The following is a 22,520-nucleotide window of genomic DNA, read 5'->3' on the forward strand; positions in this document are numbered from 1 at the left end:
TTATTCTTCAATTAAATTCTTCTACTCATTATTTATACACCACATATTTGGTAAGAGAAAAAAAAAATTAAAAATTAAAAAATTATGTGTGGTGTGTGATGTAAAGATGATAAATAAAATTTTTCAATAGCAAATATAAATTGAGCTTGAAGCATGGAAGATAAAATTGTTGTAAAAGACAAGTACCGTGGAGATAAACCTTAAGAAAACCCAGATAGAATATCCTGATCAGATAATTTAGCCGCTTTTGATTGGATGACAAAGTTGAATCAACAAGGTACATCTTTATTACAATCTAAAATGCCATGTTATCTGAGAACCAGATGAGACAAGGTTTCAAACTCCTAAATAGTAATGTATAATAAACGTTCCTTTCAAGTTTTGACAAAAAAATTTGAGGAAGGGAAGGAAGGGTGAGATGGCATCAAATTATCAAATATGACCACCACTGCCAGTCTGGACCGCATTGAGGTACCATTCCTTTTACCAGTGAAAACGGAAAAAGAAAAACCAAATGAAACAGCAGATTAAAGTTTCCCACCAGTGCTGGAAGGATGCCAACTCTTCAGACTCGTCTCAGAGGTACATCGGCCAGCAAAATCTCTTTCAAAACTTCTTAGCTTGGTTCTGGTGGTACCACTTTCAAACTTCGCATCCACTCGCAGAAGCTGGGCTCATCGAAGTGAAGAAAACTGCTTTTCAGTTTCGTTCGTTTTTCTGTTGTCAAAGTCTGCAACTGGGGGAATCTTGCCTCCTGCAATAGTTGGCATCACTCAATATGTAAGCCATTTCTTTTGAAGTGTTACTTCCTACATCAGTTTAATCAATATGCAAGCCATTTCTTTTGCCATGTTACTTTCTCTCACCTGCTCGTATGGAGGATCCTTATGTGCTGGTATGAGTCGAGAGACGAAATACCGAGCCTGAGAGCTCCCCTCCTGTTTCAAGTCCAGGTTATTAGATTCATTTTCATTTTAGATGTCTCATAGAACAGAAGAGGAATATAATGCACCCAAAAAATTGTGAACCACAAGGGAAAGAACCTTGAAAGAAAGGATCCGAGGAGCTGGAAATCGCACTTCAGTTAGCTCTTCAGCCAATGTTCTGCAAGCTGCCAAAGCAGCTGCACTTCTTCCCTCGTCGGCAGCAAGTTCAGCACCCTGAATTCGGGGGAAGAATAAAAGAAATGTCATACTGAAAATCATAATAGACAGGTCATGGAACTGCAAGTACACCTTTGAATGTGAAACATAGACTACGGGATGTTTGGATATAAGATTTTATGAACTTTTGAGAAAAATTTTAAGGGTTTTATGGGACTTTGTGATAGTTGTGGAACCCATTACATTGCCCATAATAGACGGGTCATGGAACTGCAAGTACACCTTTAAATGTGGATGTTTGGATATAAGATCTTAAAAGCTTCTGAAACTTTCAAGAAAATTTTAAAGATGGATTTTTTATGCGACTTTGTGATAGTGGTGGAATCCATTACATTGCCCATGATCCCCTATCCTTCCCCAGTCAAACAGCAATAGTGTGCCACAGAGGCAAATCACAGGGGCAAAAATGGAGGTGTGTGTGAGAGAGAAAGAGAGGGAGAGAGAAAAGATACATGTGGCATACATCATATACAAAATCCTCATATACTATAAAGATGCGACACTAAAATAGCAGGAATACGGCTTGACTGACATACCAACCAAATGAAGACATCCGTGCCATGGTCAAGAACAACTGCTGCATCAGACTGCATAGCAAGGTCATGAGCTGGCAGTTCCTCGAAAGTGCCTTCTTCCCGGTGCATTAGACAACGAGGTGCTACCATACGCAGTGAAAGGTCAAATGATGCATTCAAAAACAGATTCCGTAATACAGACCTCTCATCTTCATGGCCAATAATATTTCCCAAAAGTGGACCCCTCCTGAGATGAAATAAGAGCTCTGGGAGTAAAGAGAGCTCTTTAGGGAACCGATAAAGCTTCGACTTTGGTACTTGGGATCCAAATTTCAAAGCAATGTCTTTGACTCGTTCATCTATTGTTGACTGCATATCAACTGCATTGTTATAGTTTTTGGCACGCAAGAGGGTCCTCTTGGCAATAAGAACAGCTGCCACTTCATCTTGAACACTCTCAAGATATGCTGAAATGCTATCCACAGCTGGCAATCTGACGGTAATAACTCTGTATATATCAGCTTGATACACATTTGAAAACTGAATTGCAAACTGATAATATATGTAATCACTCTTCATATCTCTTTTAGTTTCCATGAAAAGAGCGAAGCTCTGTGTTTCTTCAACACTAAGCATTTGAATATATAAAGAAGAGTCATTCTTAAAGGTTTCATGAGTATCTACATGTGCCTCTTCACCAGGACCCACAACTTGAGATATGAGAATATCATCAGAACAACGTATTTCTAACAATCCATGAGAACCTGCTGCCCTGGTAGCTGCTCTTTGCAAGTTTACTCCAAAGGCTTCTCCAAAGTCATCATGAAGAACCAAAACACCACCAGAAGCTTTTGCGAGAGGCTGCAACACAGGAACTCTTAAAGGGCATGTTCCAGCGCATAGAATGTCAACCACTATATTGTGCCGATGAGACTCCTGACCTAGATGTTCCATCCATTTCAATGCTGTCTTTTCCATATGAGCATAATTCGGATGACTAAACGAATGAGGGACAGATCCAGGACCATAAGTATTAGGTCCACCAGCACACACAATAATTCTACTATTTCCACTGGACCTTTTAACTACCCCTCGAGACATTTCTGCTGAAGGCCCTTGAATTATAGCAAGAGCAACCTCCACTGCCGTACCCAAGCACCGGTCTCTAGAAGCTTCTGGAAGGTTTAATTTGTATGGCCTCAGTGATGAGAATATAGCATGAGCTACTGATAATGAGGCATGGATTTGTGACAAATATATGCCACTTCCATAGATCAATGCTTTTAACGACTCCTGAGTTGGTGATTTGTCACCAGGAAGCACATCAGCTGATGCAATTGATTCCTCTGAAAAATCATAAACTGATACTGTGCGGCCATACAAAATAATTCCTAATTTTGTCGATGGGTGCAGTGAATCAACAAATGCATGTAGGGAGCTCTGTAAGTGCTGGAGGTGGGGTTCATCTAAGCACTCATCTATGACAAGAACAATGGGTGCAGAGATTCTTGAGTCGGGAATTGGAATAAAACCAGGTCTCTTTTTACCAGTTTGAACATAATCAACCATAGGTGATGACAGTTCTGGGAAGTTACGAAGATCTTCCTTGCTGGGAGCTACATATTCGCCCTCACTTCCATTCAGCTCACCACAAATTACACACTGCCACTGTCCTGAGCCAGGTAGTATGTTGCAATAGAAATTTGCATATGCCCCACAACTTTGGCAACGATGGGGATCGCGTTGTATTACTTGAGGACCGGGAGAAATCTCCCTCCCAGGAGACACCAATGCCCCAAAACATAAACTGGGTACATTAGCTTGCTTTTTCTGTTTCAAAATCTGTGTAAAAAAACATAAGGAGATGAAAATATTCAAAGCTGTGGCAGAGAATGCAAAAACCATAGTAGGAGCATTGAAGGAAATCTACTTAAGTCAAACTATTCTGTGGGTGGGGGTAAACGGGAAATTGAAAGCAGTTATTAAATGAAATAAATTAATTTCATAAAAAAATTCATAAAACATACGAGCTGGAAAGTTCAGATGATACCTTATGAGCTGAAAATAGAACATATGGTGATTCCCCAGCTGGTATTGAGTTCTCCGTAACGCTGGAAACTTGATGTTGTGACTCGACCGATCCATTTGAAAAGTGGGGAGGTGAAGATGCCGGTAAAAATGATCCAGAAGAAAATGCAACCGGCTGAGGAGATGCAGGTGAAGAGCGGAAAGGCACAGCAGCAGGGCGAACCGGCGAAGTAAAGACAGGAGGTCCAGGGGGGGTGCTTAAATGAGGAATGGGGCTGCCACTTTTAACACCATTGGCTGGAGATGGTACATTTGGGCTTTCCCTTGAAGGTGAAGCACTCTGATCTTGTAATCTTGGCGGAGGAAATCTGGGAGGTGTGGGGGAAATTGAAGGAGGACGAGGAATCGGACTTTTCTCAGTGGGCGGGTTTGAGGGAGTGATAGTGACAGCATATCCAACGGAAGGCTGTGGTGGATTAGCCATTGAAACTCAAGGTTCAATACAAATATATAAAAAAAAAAAAGCTAAGGACCAAGAATCAAGAACCGGTCTTTATAGACAATTCAACCCCAAACCGGGTCCTATGATGAAGACATACAGCAAATTCTTTGAGCTATAACATAAAATCCGCAAATGATGAGAAAGAAACAAGTTCGCAAAGCTATAGCATAAAATTCCGCAAATGGATCTTATTCCAGTCCTCAGATTTCGCTTAGAGAATTCACAGAGTTAAGCTTTTGATCAACTAAACCCTCAAAGCAGCCTAAAACCCCAGCGATAAAAAGGTACAAGAACGAATTCTCCCCGGTACCCACTTGAAGATACCCACGGCAGAGTCATGAGCAGGATCAAGATCACAAAAATTTAACCTCCGTATATCAAATTCAGGACCAAGCATTACCGGGTTCTGATAAAAAACCCGACCATTTGGCCCTCTATCTCTTCACAATTGAAGCTTCCAGAAGAAACCCATCCCAAGGAGAAATCTAACAAACCAAAATAAAAAAAATTGCATCTTTGAAATAAACCACGTGATCTAGGGTTATTTGAAACGGGAAATCAGATATTGGAATGAATTGAACGAACCAAGAATGAGAATTGCGTACCTGAGAGGGACAGATAATTGTGATAGAGGGTAATGTTACTTAAAAAACCAAAGACAAAGAATTGACTCTTTTTCTATTCAAATTTCTTTTTCTTTTTCCTTTAACGGGCTCGATTCGGTGTTTATAAGACGGCAGGCCACAGGCTGGCGACTGGCGACGCTGTACATACCCTTTTTATACCCGTTCTGTGCGCACACTTCTCCAAGGTCTGAAGTTGTGTTTGGAAACGAGGTAATTTGATATATTTTATAAATAATAATAATAATAATATATTAAATAATAATAAATCGTTATAAAAAATAAGGAAAAAATAATAATAAATAGTAATGAAATGTTCTTAATAGTGATGTAAAAAAAAATTGAGAAATTGAAAAATCGGTCTGGATTGGTCTAAACTGATCCGATTTTGAATCGGTTCGGTCTGGAATTGGTTTTGGTAATTAAAAAACTGCATAAACCGGTCCGGTTCTAATTCTTGACTTTTTAGGCCCAACCGGATCGGACCGGTTTTATATAATATATATTTTAAATTATTTTTTTAATATTATATAATATTTTTATATTAATTTTTTATATAATAATATAAATTATAATTATATATAAAATAATGTTATCATAATTTATAAAATAAAAGTTTAATCTTAAATTTGAAAATTTAATTGATTATATGCTTTATACATAATATATATATATTAATAACATTTTATCATAAATTAATTAAAAAATGAACTGAAATTGTAAAAATTTAAACTAAAATTAATAAATCATATCAATATTATTTTTTATCACTTAAAATCAGTTTAAAATTGAAAAAAAAAAGTCATAATTATCCAAGATTTGAATTTTTATACCAAAGTTGTAAATAATATCACTCAAATATTATTACCAAATTTTTATAGCATAATAAATTCTCAATATATTCTTTTTAATAAGTACATAATATATTAGTAAATTAGTAATATTAATATACATTAGTATATAATGTATATTAGTATATAATGTATATTAACGATCTAATACTATATTAATAAAATTACTATACTAAATAATTACATATGAAAATAATAATATAGTAATACTAATACTATTAGTAATTAGTATACTAATACCATCACCATAGCCTACCAATAATATAGTATTAGATATAAATCACTATAACAATTCCTGTATTTGAGATTCCTTTATATCAATTTATTTAGTGTCTAATGTCTATTGAACACTTAATAAAAAAAAGTCAGTTTTGGTTGATCATTTTTTGTTTTTGTGTATTTTTTGTGAACTGGTATCAATATGCATGTGCAAAACTGAATATTGTAAAAGGAAAAATCTAATTACAAGTATAATTGTGCACTAATATGTACACCAATCTATTGTGATTGGTCAAAAAATATATTTTATCGAAAATAATGCTAATTAAAATTTTAAGTATGAAGAAATCAGTATTGGTTCGTAGATTAGTATGCGACTTTACTTGTATGTAACAAAACTCATTGTAAAAACATAATGAGCTTCTCATTTAGGGTTTATTTTGTTGTTACATATTTGTTTTTTTTTTTAATATCAGATTTTATATTTTTATAGCAAATTTTTCTACAACAATTTTTTTTGTTATAGCACATTTTTTATGGCAGCAGATTTTTTACATGGAAGTAGTTTTTATGTTTTTATGGCAGATTTTTTTTATGTTAGATGATTAAAACCGGACGAATTGGAAGTACCGGTTTAGGAGGGTAATCAATGTCTAACCGATTTTTAAAAATACAAAATCGGTATATATCTGTTCGGTTCTAAATTTTGTTTAAAATTAGACTGGACTGGACCGGTTATATCCCTAGTTATGAGAACACGTCACTATCCAAACGGAGTTGTCCTTGTTTATTTTCACAAAATTTCTCATCTTATCTTATCATATTTAATTATTATAATTTTTCTTAAAATTTTTACACAAAATAAAATAAATAATTTAATCTTTTCAAATATCAAAACAAAATAATATTAAAAAAAATTTATTCTAATAATATTTTATTCAACTTTTAAATTTTATCTAAACTCATCTTATTTCATCTACAAAAATAAATGAGGCCTATATGCAGTTTGAGAATTGATGTTTTCAATCGCGAATTATTAGAAGGATTAATAATTTTTATTTTATTATATATATATATATATGTAAAATTAATATTAAATAAAATTTTAATTATGTAAATATTATACACTCTTTTTAAGAAAATAGTTAAATTTTTTTATATAGATTCGTGAAATGAATAATATTTATACAGTTTTAACATATATAAGTTTTCTATACTCTTTTTTTTTTTTAAAAAAAAATGAGATTCATTACTAAATAATTATTATTTTTTTATAATTTTTTTTAAAAAAAATGATATTTACATATTTTAAAATTATAAATATTATTTTTCAAACTTTTTTTACTTTTTTTCGATGGAGTTTGTGAAAGACTTGTAAATTATATATATACAAAATTTATTCATTATTTTTTTCTTATAATTTCATAATGTAATATTAGATGATTAAAAATTATTTATTAAATTTTACTTATTATATATTTATTATATATAATAATAATAATAAACCGGACATGTGGCACTTGTTAAGTCAATCACTAAACGTGTATGGTCCAATTAAATCGAGATATTTCTATAATTTTTTCCATATTTTGTAAACAATCTAAAGATAGACACGCTACTTATATTTCACGCATCTCTCTCTCTCTCTCTCTCTCAATTGTGTTAGATATTTGAATAAAAAACATATAAAAAATGGATTATCTCGGATGAATTACCCCACTTGGATTATTAGCCAACCTTACATTTTGTCCCATCAAATTGTTTGCCCGTTAGGGTAGAAATGGTAATATGTATAAAATTAGGAAAACAATGCTTACCGAGATTTTGTACCCTATTTTATTTATTTATTTATTTTTACTTTGTGGTTAAAGAAATATGTTTTAATAAAGTTGTATTTTTTTTTTAATTTTTTAAAAAAGTTTAAAAAGTTAAAAAAATTGTTTGAAAAAATAAACAAAAAAATCTTTTTTGGTTAATCCTTAAGGATTGAGGATCTATGTAAGTCTAGCATTACCCATAAAATTACTCTTTGAAAAATGATAAACTAAAATGTTAGTTAGTTCACTTAAATTACAACTCAGTTAAGAATTTAATGACCTGATAGGATATGACCTGATTATCCAATTAGAAAATTTTGATTCGAACCCCTCACCCCTGTATTAAAAAAAATGAGTACTTCTACATACAGTCGTGGAGTATGTAAACGCTGCGCAATCGTTTTGAAAAAGTGTGGAGTCCACAATTAAAAAATTAGTTTTTTTCATATGAGTCCCGTATTAATTTATTTTTTTCAAAAAGACTGCGCGGTGCTTACACAACCATGACTATAAATATAATTTCTAAAAAAAATTGTACAACTCAAAGTAATTACTAGTGTATTTTATTTTTTATTTTTCTTTAAATATTGAAATAAATTACCACTAATAAATTTGTACGTATTTCTTAACATTAAAAACAAGACAAAACCCAAAATGCCCTCCAGGTACACTTGAGGGGTTAAAACGAATATGATTATATTGGTTGATTTTAAATAAATTATAAAATAATTATAAAGAATTTGTAAAGATATCATTATTCATAATTTTATAAAATTTGTGCATTGCTGAAGGCACGTTGGCACTTGACAATTGACATTCTCCTGGAAAAACAAAGAAATGCAAGTTTGCACTGTTGCTAGGCTAATAAACTATAGAGGGATGTTGTGTTTATAAAATGTCTTATAATTATAAAACAATTTACAAATTAAAGTGAGTTGCATATCTTACAATAAAAATATACTTATAATAATGATATATCACATTAAATTATTTTAATTTTAAAAAAATTCATTATTTTTTAATAAATAAAATATTTCTCGAATAAATATGTCGAAACCCCAAACTAACTTTTATTTATTATTTCCTTTATCTAAGTTATATTTGTTTAGAGTTGAACAATTATTATTTATTTTTGGAAAAATTTTAATACATTAAGTGTGTTTTGCAAAAAAATAATATATATATATATTAATGTTAAAATCATTTAAGGGTTTTACTAGAGGTTCAATAGAGATACTTTAAAGTAAAAAATAAATAAGTTGTTTAGCATTTTACTAATAGAAGTTCATAAAAGAAATTAATTTGATAATTCATAACAACTAAAAAAATAAAATTAATTAAAAGAGACTATTAAACAATCCAACTTTAATCATATGTATCAATCAATTTAAATATAATAAATGATATTTATAGTTATAAGATGCATTTCGCTATGCACTTATTTTAAATAAAGTGAGTAAATATGAAATTTATATAAAAAATTAATTTTTTGATGATAAATTCTATTATTCTTTTTTTTTAAAAATATAATATTTATGCAACTTATAATTGTATCTATATTTAAATATTTATTCTTTGTTTTGGACTCCAATACCAAAGGTTTGAAAAACATTTAGCCCATTTAGTTATTCAGTATAGATGAATAGTATTAATATGACATGAACAATATGTGAACAATGCATAATTTGGATACTTTATAAAATAGTAGCACCTATACATTTTTCAATCCCAAAAATTTAAAATTATCTCATTTTATTTTACTATCTAAATATATATATTTTTTATAAATTATTTTATCTCATATTAAATCAAAAACCTTATTATTATTTAAAATATTTTATTTCATTTGATCTTTGTATCTAAATGAGCCCTCATAATCTTGCCGTTTTCAAAGTCGCTTTTTATCATAAAACGACCCGTCGTTTCCAACGTTCTCCGTTAACGTACGCAGCTACGCCGGCTTATCGGCGTTCTAGTCGGAAGTCGAAACCGTTATAAAAGGGGGTACCTTGGGAGCAGAGCGCGAGAGAGAGTGAAAGAGACAGCATGGCTGAAGAATCGAGCCGTCCAATTCGGTTAATGAATTTCGTCTCGGAGGAACAGGTTTAGGGCTTTTCTCGAAACTTTCGAATCCCATTATTTATATTATTACGAGTTCAGAAGCCTAATTTGTTTTTGTTTTTGTTTTTGCTGACACTTCATTTTGCAAATTTGGGTTTGCGTCGGTGGTATGAAAAAAAAAATTGTGATAATTAACCAAAGTCAAATTGTTGAACTTTCTGGGTTTTGGTGGTGTGGCAGTTGGATGAAGTTAAGAAGACAAGGGGCGAACGCGTCGAGGATGGAACTGCCCAAAGAGATAGACCCCTTTTTGAGGTTTCTCTTTCTTCCTTCTCTTTTCCATTTTAGTATATATGTGTTTGTGTGGGTGTGTATAAAAATTTTGTAGCCACTATTAATTTGGAAGAAGAGCTTAATAATCAGAAGAAGAGTTCAGTAACTAAACAGATATATGATTCGTACATGCATACAACTAACTTAGAAGGAAAACTCAGACACAAGAGTGAGTCTACAATTTGAGAAAATTTTCAATGCGGGTGATATACCAAGTTTGATAGATACTTGAAATTCCTGTTACTTGCTATTTTTATTTATTTTATTATTATTTTTTTTCCAGACCGACTGATAAAAATGGGTGCGATTCCATTTTCAATACCTATCAAGAGTGCAAGTAAATAAATTGAAGCAAGTTTTGTGCCTACCATGATATGGCTCGTACTATCCAACAAGAACTAAGTTATTGGTTTAGGGCACCCAATACCTTTGGGTGTGGTATTATTCTTCCTGCCATTCACACATTCCGAGCCTTTGGACCTGTTGGGGCTGCGTTAGAAGCCTTAAAAAATGCTTAAATAGCCTTAAAAACTCTTTAATGGACAAACTAGGTTGTTTGGCAAATGTAACATATTTGAAAATGCTTTAAGCATATGGTTACCAACCAACAAATAACTTTTTAATAGTAGAAGTTATTACTTAAGCTATAAGTTATAATCCCTAAAGCTATAAGCTATATTTTTCTCCGCAATACCAAATATGCACTTTATATTTTCTGATTGCAGATCCTGAAGGAGAACAAAGACAAGCAGGATGCAGAATTTAATGAACGATTCAAGCACAGTGAGTCCGAAACTCAAAATATTCTTTTTTTTTTTTTTAAATAAAAATTTCTCCAACAGATATTTAGAGCAACAATACCACAACAGGGGAAAAGAATGTGGTATAATGGATTTCTTGTTATCTCCCAATGAGACCTAAACGAATATGGCCTTAAAATCCCTTTTATTAACAGGACCACCCAAAGCTTTGGATGAAGATGAGACTGAGTTTCTTGAGAGGTTGGAAATGGTAAGACTATGTTCTAAGATCTATATTATTCTGTGCTACATGGAGTGCAATTTTTTTGATTAGTACCATTTGATATACGTATGGAGTCATTAAGCTGCTGTACTTGTGAATTGTAGAGTGTGCAGAATCAAATGAAATATTTTTGTTATATGGTGGCTTACATTAAAACTATGAATTATTTATTATCTCAGTTTGCAGGACTATTGTCATCTCTTCCTGTTTTATATTGTTAGAGTTTTATTTTATTTATTTTATTTTATTTTTCATAAAGTCAAGGAGGGAATATGACCAACAAATCGCAGATGAGGAAGCTCAAGAGCTGCTGAGTTTCCAGGTAATTTTTTTTAATGTTTCACATAATTACTCTAATTCTTTATTTTCTTGTAAGAAACAAAAAATTTTCTAGCTTGAGAATCGTGGATTTGCCTTGAGATCATTGTTGTAAAGTAACAATGCAGTGCATTGAATTGGCCAAGTTTACAATCCTAAGTTAGGATCCTGACGCATATGCATAAAAAATTAGTGTCAGATTAAGCATGTTGTGATATATGATGAGCAGTTAATGATCAATGAAAGAGAACTCCCCCCTATATAGTTAGGCTCAAGTAACAAGGTTATGGAACCATAAGTTTTGGTAATTTGGAGGTGAAGGATTGCATGCCCATTAGTCTCGTGAATGAGGTGTATAAGATTATTTCCAAGATGCTTGCAAATCACCTATGGGAGGTTGCGGGGAGGATCACTACGAAGTCTCCAAATGCATTTGTAAGGGGTAGGCAAATTTTGGACTCAGTCCTCATCACCAGTGGATGTCTAGATCATAGATTAAAATTTGGCAGTTTGGAGATCATATGCAAGTTGGACATGGAGAAGGCTTACACCCATGTTAATTGGGATTTCTTACTTTACTTGTTTGGGAGGTGTGGATTTGGGGAGAGATGATGCATATCAACGGCGAAATTTTCAGTTTTGGTGAACGACAGTCCAGTTGGCTTCTTTAATAGGTCTCGAGGTCTAAGACAAGGGGATCCTTTGTCCCACTCCTTTTTGTCATTGTCATGGAAGCGCTTAGCAGAATTATCTTGACCTTGGTTAACAGTGGCGTTGTGGTTGGATTCTCGGTTGGCGGACCAAGTAGGGGTACTTTTAACATTTCTCACTTATTGTTTGCAAATGATACATTGATATTTTGTGAGGCAGAACAAAACCATATTCGGATATGGAGGGCACTTTTACTCTGTTTTGAAACGGTTTTGGGTCTAAAAGTGAACTTCGACAAGTCAGAGTTGGTACTTGTTGGTAATGTTTGAAACATCCGGCTGTAGGCTAATATTCTTGGATGCAAGGTCTCATCTCTTGCCATGAATTATCTTGGTCTTTCTTTGGCAACAGCTTCAATGGCTAAATTAATTTGGGATACAATAATTGAAAAAATTAACGTAGATTGGCAGGTTAGAAGAGATTGTACTTGTCAGCAGGTGGTAGGATCACCTTAATCAAGAGCACTCTCATCTAATTTACCAAATTCTCTTGCTCTCTCTGCTATGACCTTTCATCTTCCATTCCCAATGCTTCTAGCTGGGAATGATTCTTAATATTTCTATTATTTTTCTTAATCCTTCTTGTTGGGCTTTGATTTGAATTCTTCTTAGTTAGTCAGTTTGGAGGTGGATTGCAGTTTTTGCATAAAATCTAAGTTGTTTGTGTTCAGAAGAAAAGGTGACAATGTATTCTATAACTTTGAAAAGAGTAGAAAGATGATGAAGTCTCTTCATTTTTCTGGAGGGATGGTTGTTTGGATTGTTAAAGTGATTGAAGCAGCGCACTGGTGGAAATATGAAAATTCTTTGTATTTTCTTTATTGCAATGGTTTTCTGCTATAGGGCTTGATGGAGCTTCAACTCATGATTTTCTGTTTTCATTTTCCCTTTCATAGAATGTAATTAGGTGCTTTCTTTTGTGTAACACCCCACTCCCTATGGTTAAGAATAGGGGTGAGCAAAATTTCTGAACTCTGTCTGAATTTCTACAAGGCTTTCCGTCGAAGTTTTTAGAATTAAGAGTCGGAATCGGAGTTCGATAGGACCTTGTAGTATTGACTCCGAATCAACTAATCTTATCTCAATTCACTATCCAAATGTCACCTAAATGAGAGTGTGCTAAAGCATTTATTAAAAATTTGGTGAATCTGTGCCATAAAAATCATAACTTAAAATTTCTATACATGATCTAGGCCATTGTCACGCCTCACTGGACTAAGTCCCGTCCTGCAGCTCTACTTTAATAAATATTCTGACTTGGGGTGGTTTAAAAAAATAAAACAAATTAAAATGAGTTGAAAACTCAGTAAGAAACCCATCATAATGTAAACATACTTAACATAAGGTTTTTCCAAAAAACTTTAATGTTGGGAGCTTAAAATCATGATAATTCATATGTATGCTTATTCATGCATGACTTATCTTGGCTTATATGATTTATCTTACTTATCATATTCGCCCACACATTTACTTGTGCACAAGGTTATGCACTGACCCCATATTCCGCGGCTGTAAGGGGAGCTGCTAATAGTATTCTAACATACCATGGTGGACCACTTTTAGCTTCGTTGCTTGCACATCTACCCATAAATCGATATTTCTTCACTTGGTGAAACTCCTTTTGGCAATCCTCACATTGGTACCATGCACCTAAGTGGCCATATGATTAACTGTTCTGAGTTTATCTTACACTCGATTTTATGAAAACTTACATGTCTTATGCAATGTGAGATACATGAGATATATAATACATATATAACTATAATATGCGGAATGAAACATAATGAATGATGTGCTTGCAAATATCATGACATGCGTGATACATAAACACGGGCTTTCAAAGAATTGGCTTTAATGGTGCAAAAATTTGGAAAGATGGAGGATTGCTTGAAAAACTTTGGAAAGATGGATTTGTATCAGACTAGAAGGAGATAAAGTTTTCACGGTGCAAAGAGGTTAGAATTCGTCAGGAAGATTTGTGAAGTTGATTGAGTACAGTATGAGGATGGGAAAAAGAATTCTAGTCATTTCTGAAGGGTGGAGAGGAAGTGGATGGGCTGGTTTGGTGAGGAATATGAGAGTTATGGTTGGGTCTTTTTCCTTAGGTTCGACTTACGTTAACATAGTTGATTCTAAGCATTGGACTGTTTCTTATGTGTTGGCTTTGTTGAAACCAGCACCAGTGATAGAAAGCTATGGTTATGGAAACGAGGGGAAGGTGGAACAAGTGCAGAGGGACATTTGAGGAAGGAAGGTCTGATGACGGAGTGTCGGCGAAATAGTTATGTTGGTGGAGCTGCTGGTTGATCTTCTGAGGTGTTACATAGAATTGGAGAAGAGGAAGGGTCACTGTGGCTTTTTCTATCTGAGCTGTTTGGATGGAGGGAGAAGCTCAATATTATGCTGGAGAAGGTTGATGGTGGTTTGCCATTTTCGATGGTCTCTAAAGATAAAAAGAAGGTTTTGGGGGAGAAGTGTGGGTTGAAGGATATGGGGAATAGATTTGGGCTGGAGAGAGGCCCAATTGCTAGGTCTATTTCTTGGAGGCCTAAGTCTTAGAAGGGGAAATCAAGCTTTTCTGGCCCGATAGAAGCAATGTCGGCTTAGCCCAATGGTTTGAGTGCTTCGACGGAATCAACGTCCTCGTAGAAAGGATCGATGGCGGCTGATGATCTTCTAGGGGGCATCCCGGTGGTGAGATATATGGAGACGACATCAACTCAGTGGAAACTTGAGAGTCCGTCAGGCAAGGGAGTGTAGGGCAGCCCAAAGCGTGGAAAGTGAAGGTTCCTACTAAGGTGGCATTTTTTTGTTGGGTAGTTTCTCTTGGTAAAGTTTTGACCACGGATAATTTAAGAAAGCGTAGTATGTTTATAGTGGATTGGTGTGTCATGTGTAAGAACAATAGTGAATCTGTAAATCATCTTTTCCTTTATTGCGAGGTGGCCAGGTCTTTGAGGAATGGGGTTTTTGGTTGGACATGATTAGATTGGGTGATGCCCAAGGAAGTGGTGGATCTACTTGCATGTTGGTATGGTTTTGAGGGAAGAATATGAGTTGCTACCTTATGGAAGATGATTCCTTTGTGCTTGGTGTGGTGTGTTTGTCTGGAAAGGAATGAGAGATGCTTTGAAGACAAAGAACATTCTTTGGAAGAACTTAGGGATTTCTTCTTTAGTACTTTGTGTTTGTGGGGTAAGACTCTTGTATTGAATGATGAAATTTTTTAGAATCTGTATTAGCCTCTTTTTCATTTTCTAGTGTGTAATAGGCACTTTCTTTGCATACATATTGTGTATTTGGGCTTAGCCTATTCTTGGTAATAAAATTTCTTATTAATTATAAAAAAAATTACCAAATTATTTATTATCTTTATTCCCAATTCCAGCAAGTGTGGCTACCTCGTATTGAGAAATTTCAGCGTGATTTCCTTTGGAGTGGCAGGGGGGATGATTTCAAATCTTATCTGGTCAAATGGGATAAGGTATGCTCCCCAATCTCTTCTGGTGGGTTGGGAGTTAGAAATTTGAGGATTTTCAATCGGATCTTACTTGGGAAGTGGTTGTGGCGATATAATATGCAATTGGAAGCCTTATGGAAATCGGTAATTGACTTCAAATATGGAGGATGGGGAAGGGTTGGAGCACTAGGGAGGTACGTGGGGTATATGGAGTGGGAGTATGGATGCACATTAGACGAGGGTGAGGGGGTTTTTTCTCGTCACACTAGACTTATGCTAAGAGATGGGTCTAGAATAAAATTATGGTATGATTTATGTTGTGGAAATAATGTTCTTAAGGATGCATTCCCTTTAGTTTTTGGGATTGCATGTGAGAAAGAAGCTTCAGTGGCTGACTTCTGTACTCCATGAGACCAGAGCACTCAAGGATCTGACACGTTGTGGTGGGTCCCCGCAGGAAAAGGTACATTCTCGACTAGCTCTTTCTATAAGTCTCCCACACAATCGCAGAACAATCAATTTCCATGGAGAAGGATTTGGCGAAATAAGGCACCTCCAAAAGCGGCATTTTTTGCTTGGATAACTTCTCTGTGTAAGATTTTAATGATGGACAACTTACGGAAACGTAGGGTGATTATAGTGGATTGGTGTTGTATATGCAAGAAAATTGGTGAGATTGTAGATTATCTTCTACTGCATTGTGAGGTTGCTAGAATGTTATGGGAAGATGTATTTAGCAGGTTAGAGCTAGCTTGGGTTATGTTTGACACAGTGGTTGAGCAACTGAAATTTAGGAGGTATTCCACAAATCACAGATATGTGGAAGATGGTCCATATTTGTATTCTGCGGTGCTTATGGCAAGAGCGCAATGACTGGATGCTCGAAGACAAGGAACGCTCCTTAGAAGAGCTTAGATTTTATTTTATTTTATTTTTTATATAGTTAATAAGAGATTTTATTCCAAGTAAATAGGCATAGCCCAAGTACATAGGATGTATAAAAGTGAGTACACCTAAATACATGCTAAAGCAAAACAGAACTAAAACAAAACATTACAAATGTTCCCATCCCTTACAAGATTCTTCCCCCAAAAACTTAAAGTGCTAAACAATAAATCCCCAAACTCCTCCATAGAACGTTCACAATATTCAAAACACCTCCCATCCCTTACAACTAAGTGCTGGCAAGGTCCATTTGGATGGAGAGGCAGTACAGCAGTGTGGAGGATGATTCCCTTATGTTTGTTTTGGTGCTTATGGCTTAGATTTCTATTAAGCTCCTTAGAGGAGCTTAGATTACTTTTTGTCAAAACTTTATTCTTATGGGACAAAGCTGTAGTTTTTAATGGCCTTGGCTTTCCTAGTTTTCTTGTTTCCATTTCATTTTCCTGAATGGGTGTTACCTCATGTATACTATCTTGTGTACTTGAGTTATGCCTATTCTTATTCTTATTAATACAATTGTTTACCTATTAAAAAAAAGTTTTGGTAATTCAGACTCTTTAGATTAGAAGCATTAGGTCAGCACCGCATATGTCCAAAACAATTGTGGTTCATGATTGCTTTGTTTTTGTCAGAATTGTTTTGTAATATGAATCATGATTATTAAGAGGAATGGGGAGTCCATTGGCTATCTTTTACTCCATTGTGAGATGGCTAGTGCTTTGTGCAGTGATTTCTTTAAACGGGTTGGTTAGGGTCATGGCCATAAGAGTAATGGACCTTTTCATATCTGGTGAGGGTTAGGATGAAGCCCACAAATTTCAGTGGGTTGACTTTTCATGATTTTCTTATACTTCTAGATAGGTGACTCTCTTGTGTATACCCTTTGTACCTGGATGCACCTTTTGCATAGCTTAATAAAGTTTTATTACTTATCAAGAAACGTTTTTCACCATAATGTCTATATACACTAGTGTACTTAGATGCGCCTTGTGCATAGTTTATTGAAGTTTCTATGAAATCTAGAGATATTCAGTTTTAAGTGGACTATATTGTCTGTGGAAGGGGTGTTTATGCATCCAAGTAGTAAATTAGAGCCAAGGACTTTATACATGGTATACTTGTTGCTTAAAGTTTTGTACTGGTTTTACTTATAAAAAAGAAGAAGAAGCTTTATGCTGGTTTTGCATCACATGGATTGTTCTCTCTAATAGAAAGGTTCGTAAGTATCATATAAAATTTTGAAGTAGTTGTCCTTCAGCGTATGATGTTGCTGTCAAAGTTTTAGCCGAAGTAGCTCTTGAGGTATTTTCTTCTCATTAAATAAACAATAGTTCACGGGTTACAAAGATAAGATTTTGATTCAATTTGAATCTCCACTAACTACCTGACTTTATCCTATCAAAATATATACAAGTTTAATTTAAATACAAGATAACTATTTAGAAAACATATCCTATTAGGAGACTGCCGCATCTTAAGTAAAGAAAACCCTAGTTTCCTTTGATAGTTGCATGGTCCTGTTGAGGCTCAAGACTGTACTTAACGTTATCTCTTGCCTCTGGTTGTTATGATTTCTTCTTCAGGCAGCACTGGCAGCACAGTCTAATATCGTGCATGAGCTCAAGGAAACACCCCCTGCTCCTATAGTCCGGGTATATTTTTTTGTCCAGGTTATATTTAATTTGATATATGTGCATTTCTATCTTTATGACCTTTTTCTTTTTTCAATTTGAGGCATGGACAGACTTATCTCCCAAGAATAGCGAACCAAAATAACGAGAAGAAAAAAAAAAAAAATCTTTGGATATTTATTTAATATTAAGGTTTTTTTTATAAGGTGGGCTATAAAAACTAATTTCCCCCCTAAGAAGTTTTTTTTTTTGTGTTTTGCATCATATCTCCCCCCCCCCCCCCCCCCCCCCCCCCCCCCCCCCCCCAAAAAAAAAAAAAAAAAAAAAAATTTTGTGATTTGGCCCCTGATTGGAAGCCACTTGGGGCTACACATTGGAAGGTAACCCCCTCCTACCCGCTCACTCATATTCACAACCACATTGAAACCCAGGTCTCCGATACAACCTCATGGGCCTTTACCAATTAAGCAAGTCGTGACATTTCACTTGAATCTCTACCATGTGATTTAATGCTTCTATCTAGGAAAATTTGATGCGTCAAGTAACATTGTAGAACTTGATGGTAAGCACTTGGACCATAGCCAGATTAAAACTGGCATCAATTGTATACATTGAACATTTGCGAGATGTTGGTTCTACCTCATGCCGATTCCACCCAGATGATGCTCAACCCAAAGCAGAACACATTCATCCTCGTCAGTGGTGTAATTATTGTGTGACTGCTAACAGGGTGTCTCTATATTGAAATTAAAAAGAAAAATCAGATTCTATTTTTTAATGGTCGTCCAATCAAGTCAATTTGGCTGAGTAAAAGCTTTGTTCTGTATGCCGATTTTTTTGAGAAGTTGGTAAAATATAATATTTACTTACAAAAGAAGTTGGTAAAAATATAAGATTCTAATTATTATTTGGTCGGCCAAGTCAATTTGGCTGAGGCTCTGCTTTGTATTGAGTTCTGTATTCAAATCTTTATGAGAGGTTTGCCAATTCTTTGGGGTGAAATATCACCTCTGGAATTATTAGTTTGCATTAGTTTCTGAATGAAACCTGTTATTGTTTGCAGGAACAGAAATCAGTTGGTCGGAAAAATCCGCCTGCTCGTCCATTTGGTATGATTATAAAGGTCAAGCCACAAGCAAAGAAAGCAAAGTTAGACCCAGGAGCATCCAAAGAACTCTCCGATGTGGCAAAAGTCCCCACGGAAAAAATTCTAGAGCCAGTGGCAACCACTATTAGAAATAGTGACGAGTCCCAAGATGTTGGTAAAATTGGTTTAGTTTTATATAGTGACGAAAGTGAAGAAGATGAATAGCAGATTTACATTAGAATAAGTTAATTTTCTTTTGTTGTGTTAATTATTTGTTCTTGGATCAATTTGATCATGAATGCAAGCATTGTTTCAGATATGCAAGATTCAGTGTTGGCAAGTTTGGTCGGTGATGGTGTTGTATTTCCAGGATATAATTGTCCTTTACATGCTTAGCATTATTATAGATACTAGCTACTAGCTCTAGTTAAACTTGTTAAAATAAAAACTACAATGTGTAATTAAATCTTAAATACATATCGATTCTGACCCTGACTAACTTTTGCTCTTCGACTAAGATATTGCACATATGTTATAAAAATAGTAATGCTATACACGATATTCTCATCTTATTTTTATCCTATTAAATAAGATGTGGTTCATTTATTATCATTGGATGATAAAAAAAACATGTAATAAATGATCATTTAATAGTGATAAATGTATAATATCATACTTAGTGGGATGAAAGTGAGATCGTACTATAATATAAATAGACTAAATTGACTAACAATACTTTAGTATATGTAAATATCATACTATTATTACCATGTAACACTGATGTATAATAACATGTAATACTAATGTATAATTTTTTTTTTCAATAAATATGAATTTTATTGAAAAAGAAGTCAAGTACACAAGACGTATACAAGAGTAACACCTATGCAAGTCTTGTAACACCTATGCAAGGGTGTCTAAGGATGCAAGGGAATCATTTATGTTCATGCCATTAAAGTCTATTACAAGTGACTAATGGAATAAAGTTTGAAGGAAAAAATTTTTAAGATCGTCCATTGTCCTTTCACGAACCTCAAAGTTGCGACCATTCCTCTTCATCTAGATACATCTTCAAAGATTTATTGGTATCATCTTCTACATAACTGCAATTGAGAAGTGCTCCAAAGGCCTTGCCAGCTGGCCAAAACTTCAACCACCATTTGTGGTATGTAACAATAACATGTAATACTAATACATAATAACTAAAATATAGTAATATGTAATAGTAATATATAATAACATGTATACTAATGTATAATAAGACTAGTATAATACACTTGAATCCCATACCTCCATCTTGCTTTGAATCACATAGCTTCCTCCAACTCACCCAACTTAGCTTTTTTTTTTTTTTTTTTTTTTTTTTTTTTTTTTTTTTTTTTTTTTTTTCTTTGACCCCACCAAAAGTTAGTAGGAATTGCAAGGGCCACTGCTTTCAACAAAACTTGTGACGCCCCCAAATCCCCACACCCGAACACGGAAAAATTGAGACGTCCGGATGGTGACAACCCGGGTCACCACCCTATCGACGGGTGCCGAGTGTGTGCAAAGGCAACAAATGTGCACGAAAGAACACGCAGCGGATAACGAAAGTCATAACTAAGTACCAGAATTTTTCTTAACGTAATACAAGCTGTTTAAAACGTACATAGATAAAATATTACAAAACAAAAATACAGTTTTAAACAAATATAAAACATAGCATCAGCAACTCGGCGGAGCCGCATCCTCGGGCTCAGCCTCCTCCTCTTTGTCCTCTAACTCTGCACCAAAAGCTACGGAACCAAGAATGGTACCGCAGGTAAGTAAAACCCAAACACTACCAGATAAAAACACATAAAACTCAAACAAGATGCATGAAACATGCCCAATGCACAAAGCCCATAAAACACAAGTTTTCCACACACGCCAAAAACCCATATGGCCCAAAAACACACAACCTTTCTAACTAACACGCCAAAAGTCACATTTGGCCCAATATCTCGCCAAAAGTCCCATTTGGCCTCTCAAACCATTATCCAATTTTAACCGCGTGCACCATGACCTCCCCTAGGGGTCATCCGCACACCCTGGCTCCAGTGCCACACCGCAGAGTACCACCACGCGTGTGACACCTAACAAGCGATGCCCAGTTCCGCGCCCCGCGCGTGCGTAGCCAAGCATCCTCTAGCCCTCACCAGCGAAGGGCCAAGGAGTCGGTGCGTAGGGCGATGCCCGGTTCCGCGCCAGGCGCGTTCGTAGCCAAGCAACCCCTAGGCCCCGCTCCCGTCGTCTAGCGACAACTCAGGGGACATCACTCAGTTTATTCCGCTCCCGAGTGACCAGAGGAGCTCCACCGGGATAATAACCCATCCCGGCTTGGGCTCGTGATACACATGCACCTGTAAAACCACTCACGCCAATACACAGGCTTTTCACACAATTCCACAAACACACATGCATGCACCATGCAATGCCATAACAATGCATAATAAAATAATCAAACAACATAAATCAATTAAACAGACAACTCCGTCCTCCATCCATCCGACCCCCGAAACTCCTCGGACTCAGTCCGGAATCAACATCCAACAACAATAAATAAATTGTATGAGCGATATATATTTAAATCTGAAAATAGGGTTTGGAAAATACTTACAGCGCTATATGGCAATTTTAGAAAACACGCGGCGTTGCAAACGGCGCCGGAAAAGCAACGTCACAGTGAAAATTCACTGTGGCCGTGGGTTGTGAAAAACCCACTTTTGAACGGGGACAAACTAGGACACGAAATTGATAGGGAATGGTCTAGGGATGGTTGTGAAGCTATTGGGAGTGATGAACGGCCGTGGGTGGCGGCGGAATCGCCGGAAATGGCCGGGAAGTGCAAATCGGAAACTAAGCTCGTAGGAGCTGTTCCGGTGGTCGTTGGAGGCCGGAAATGGGTGGGTTAGGACGGCAAGGAGTCGGTGATGAAGTGGTGAAGAAGTGGTAGCCGGAGGTGGAGCGACGGCGGCGGATCAGAGCAAAATCCGTGGAGGCTTTAGAGAGCTTTTCCGGCCAAACGGCCGGCCGGTTGGGGGTGGGCTTTGGAGGGGTGGTGCGCCGGAGGGAGGGGAAGGAAATGGGACCGGTGGCGAGCCGAGTGGTGGCCGGACGGCGGTGGGCCGGTAGAGAGAAGGTATCGGCGTGAGGGAGAGGGAGGAGAGAGAGAGAGCCGATCGGGGGGGGTTCGGACGCGGGGAGAGAGAAAAG

General features: G+C 35.6%; 2 protein-coding genes across 2 annotated transcripts; one reads left to right on the top strand and one right to left on the bottom strand.

Moving 5' to 3' along the window:
- Positions 1–225: 225 nt before the first annotated feature.
- LOC122318734 (protein transport protein SEC23) lies at positions 226–5,007 on the bottom strand. The gene is made up of 6 exons (XM_043136317.1): positions 4,814–5,007; positions 3,729–4,693; positions 1,700–3,520; positions 1,044–1,160; positions 867–938; positions 226–754 (listed from the first exon to the last, which is right to left on the bottom strand). Exons 2-6 carry the CDS (start codon positions 4,188–4,190, stop codon positions 617–619), a joined length of 2,610 nt encoding a protein of 869 aa, XP_042992251.1. The 5' UTR covers positions 4,191–4,693; positions 4,814–5,007; the 3' UTR covers positions 226–616.
- A 4,659-nt stretch (positions 5,008–9,666) lies between these two features.
- LOC122319365 lies at positions 9,667–19,785 on the top strand. Its single transcript, XM_043137406.1, has 7 exons — positions 9,667–9,821; positions 10,020–10,094; positions 10,838–10,895; positions 11,068–11,123; positions 11,395–11,457; positions 18,152–18,220; positions 19,263–19,785. The coding sequence occupies exons 1-7, from the start codon at positions 9,765–9,767 to the stop codon at positions 19,509–19,511; spliced, it is 627 nt and encodes a 208-aa protein (XP_042993340.1). The 5' UTR covers positions 9,667–9,764; the 3' UTR covers positions 19,512–19,785.
- Positions 19,786–22,520: the final 2,735 nt, after the last annotated feature.

This window comes from Carya illinoinensis, chromosome 8, assembly GCF_018687715.1.
Source record: "Carya illinoinensis cultivar Pawnee chromosome 8, C.illinoinensisPawnee_v1, whole genome shotgun sequence".
Classification (NCBI taxonomy): domain Eukaryota; kingdom Viridiplantae; phylum Streptophyta; class Magnoliopsida; order Fagales; family Juglandaceae; genus Carya; species Carya illinoinensis.

Bases quoted from the DNA above. Each gene is read 5' to 3' on its own strand.
- LOC122318734 (XM_043136317.1), bottom strand. From the start codon at position 4,190: ATGGCTAATCCACCACAGCCTTCCGTTGGATATGCTGTCACTATCACT. The intron at 1,161-1,699 runs GTATGTCAGTCA...CCCCGAATTCAG, and splicing joins CGGATGTCTTCATTTGGTTG to GGTGCTGAACTTGCTGCCGA. The intron at 755-866 runs GTGAGAGAAAGT...CAACTATTGCAG, and splicing joins AGGATCCTCCATACGAGCAG to GAGGCAAGATTCCCCCAGTT.
- LOC122319365 (XM_043137406.1), top strand. From the start codon at position 9,765: ATGGCTGAAGAATCGAGCCGTCCAATTCGGTTAATGAATTTCGTCTCG. The intron at 10,095-10,837 runs GTTTCTCTTTCT...TTCTGATTGCAG, and splicing joins GAGATAGACCCCTTTTTGAG to ATCCTGAAGGAGAACAAAGA. The intron at 18,221-19,262 runs GTATATTTTTTT...TATTGTTTGCAG, and splicing joins CCCCTGCTCCTATAGTCCGG to GAACAGAAATCAGTTGGTCG.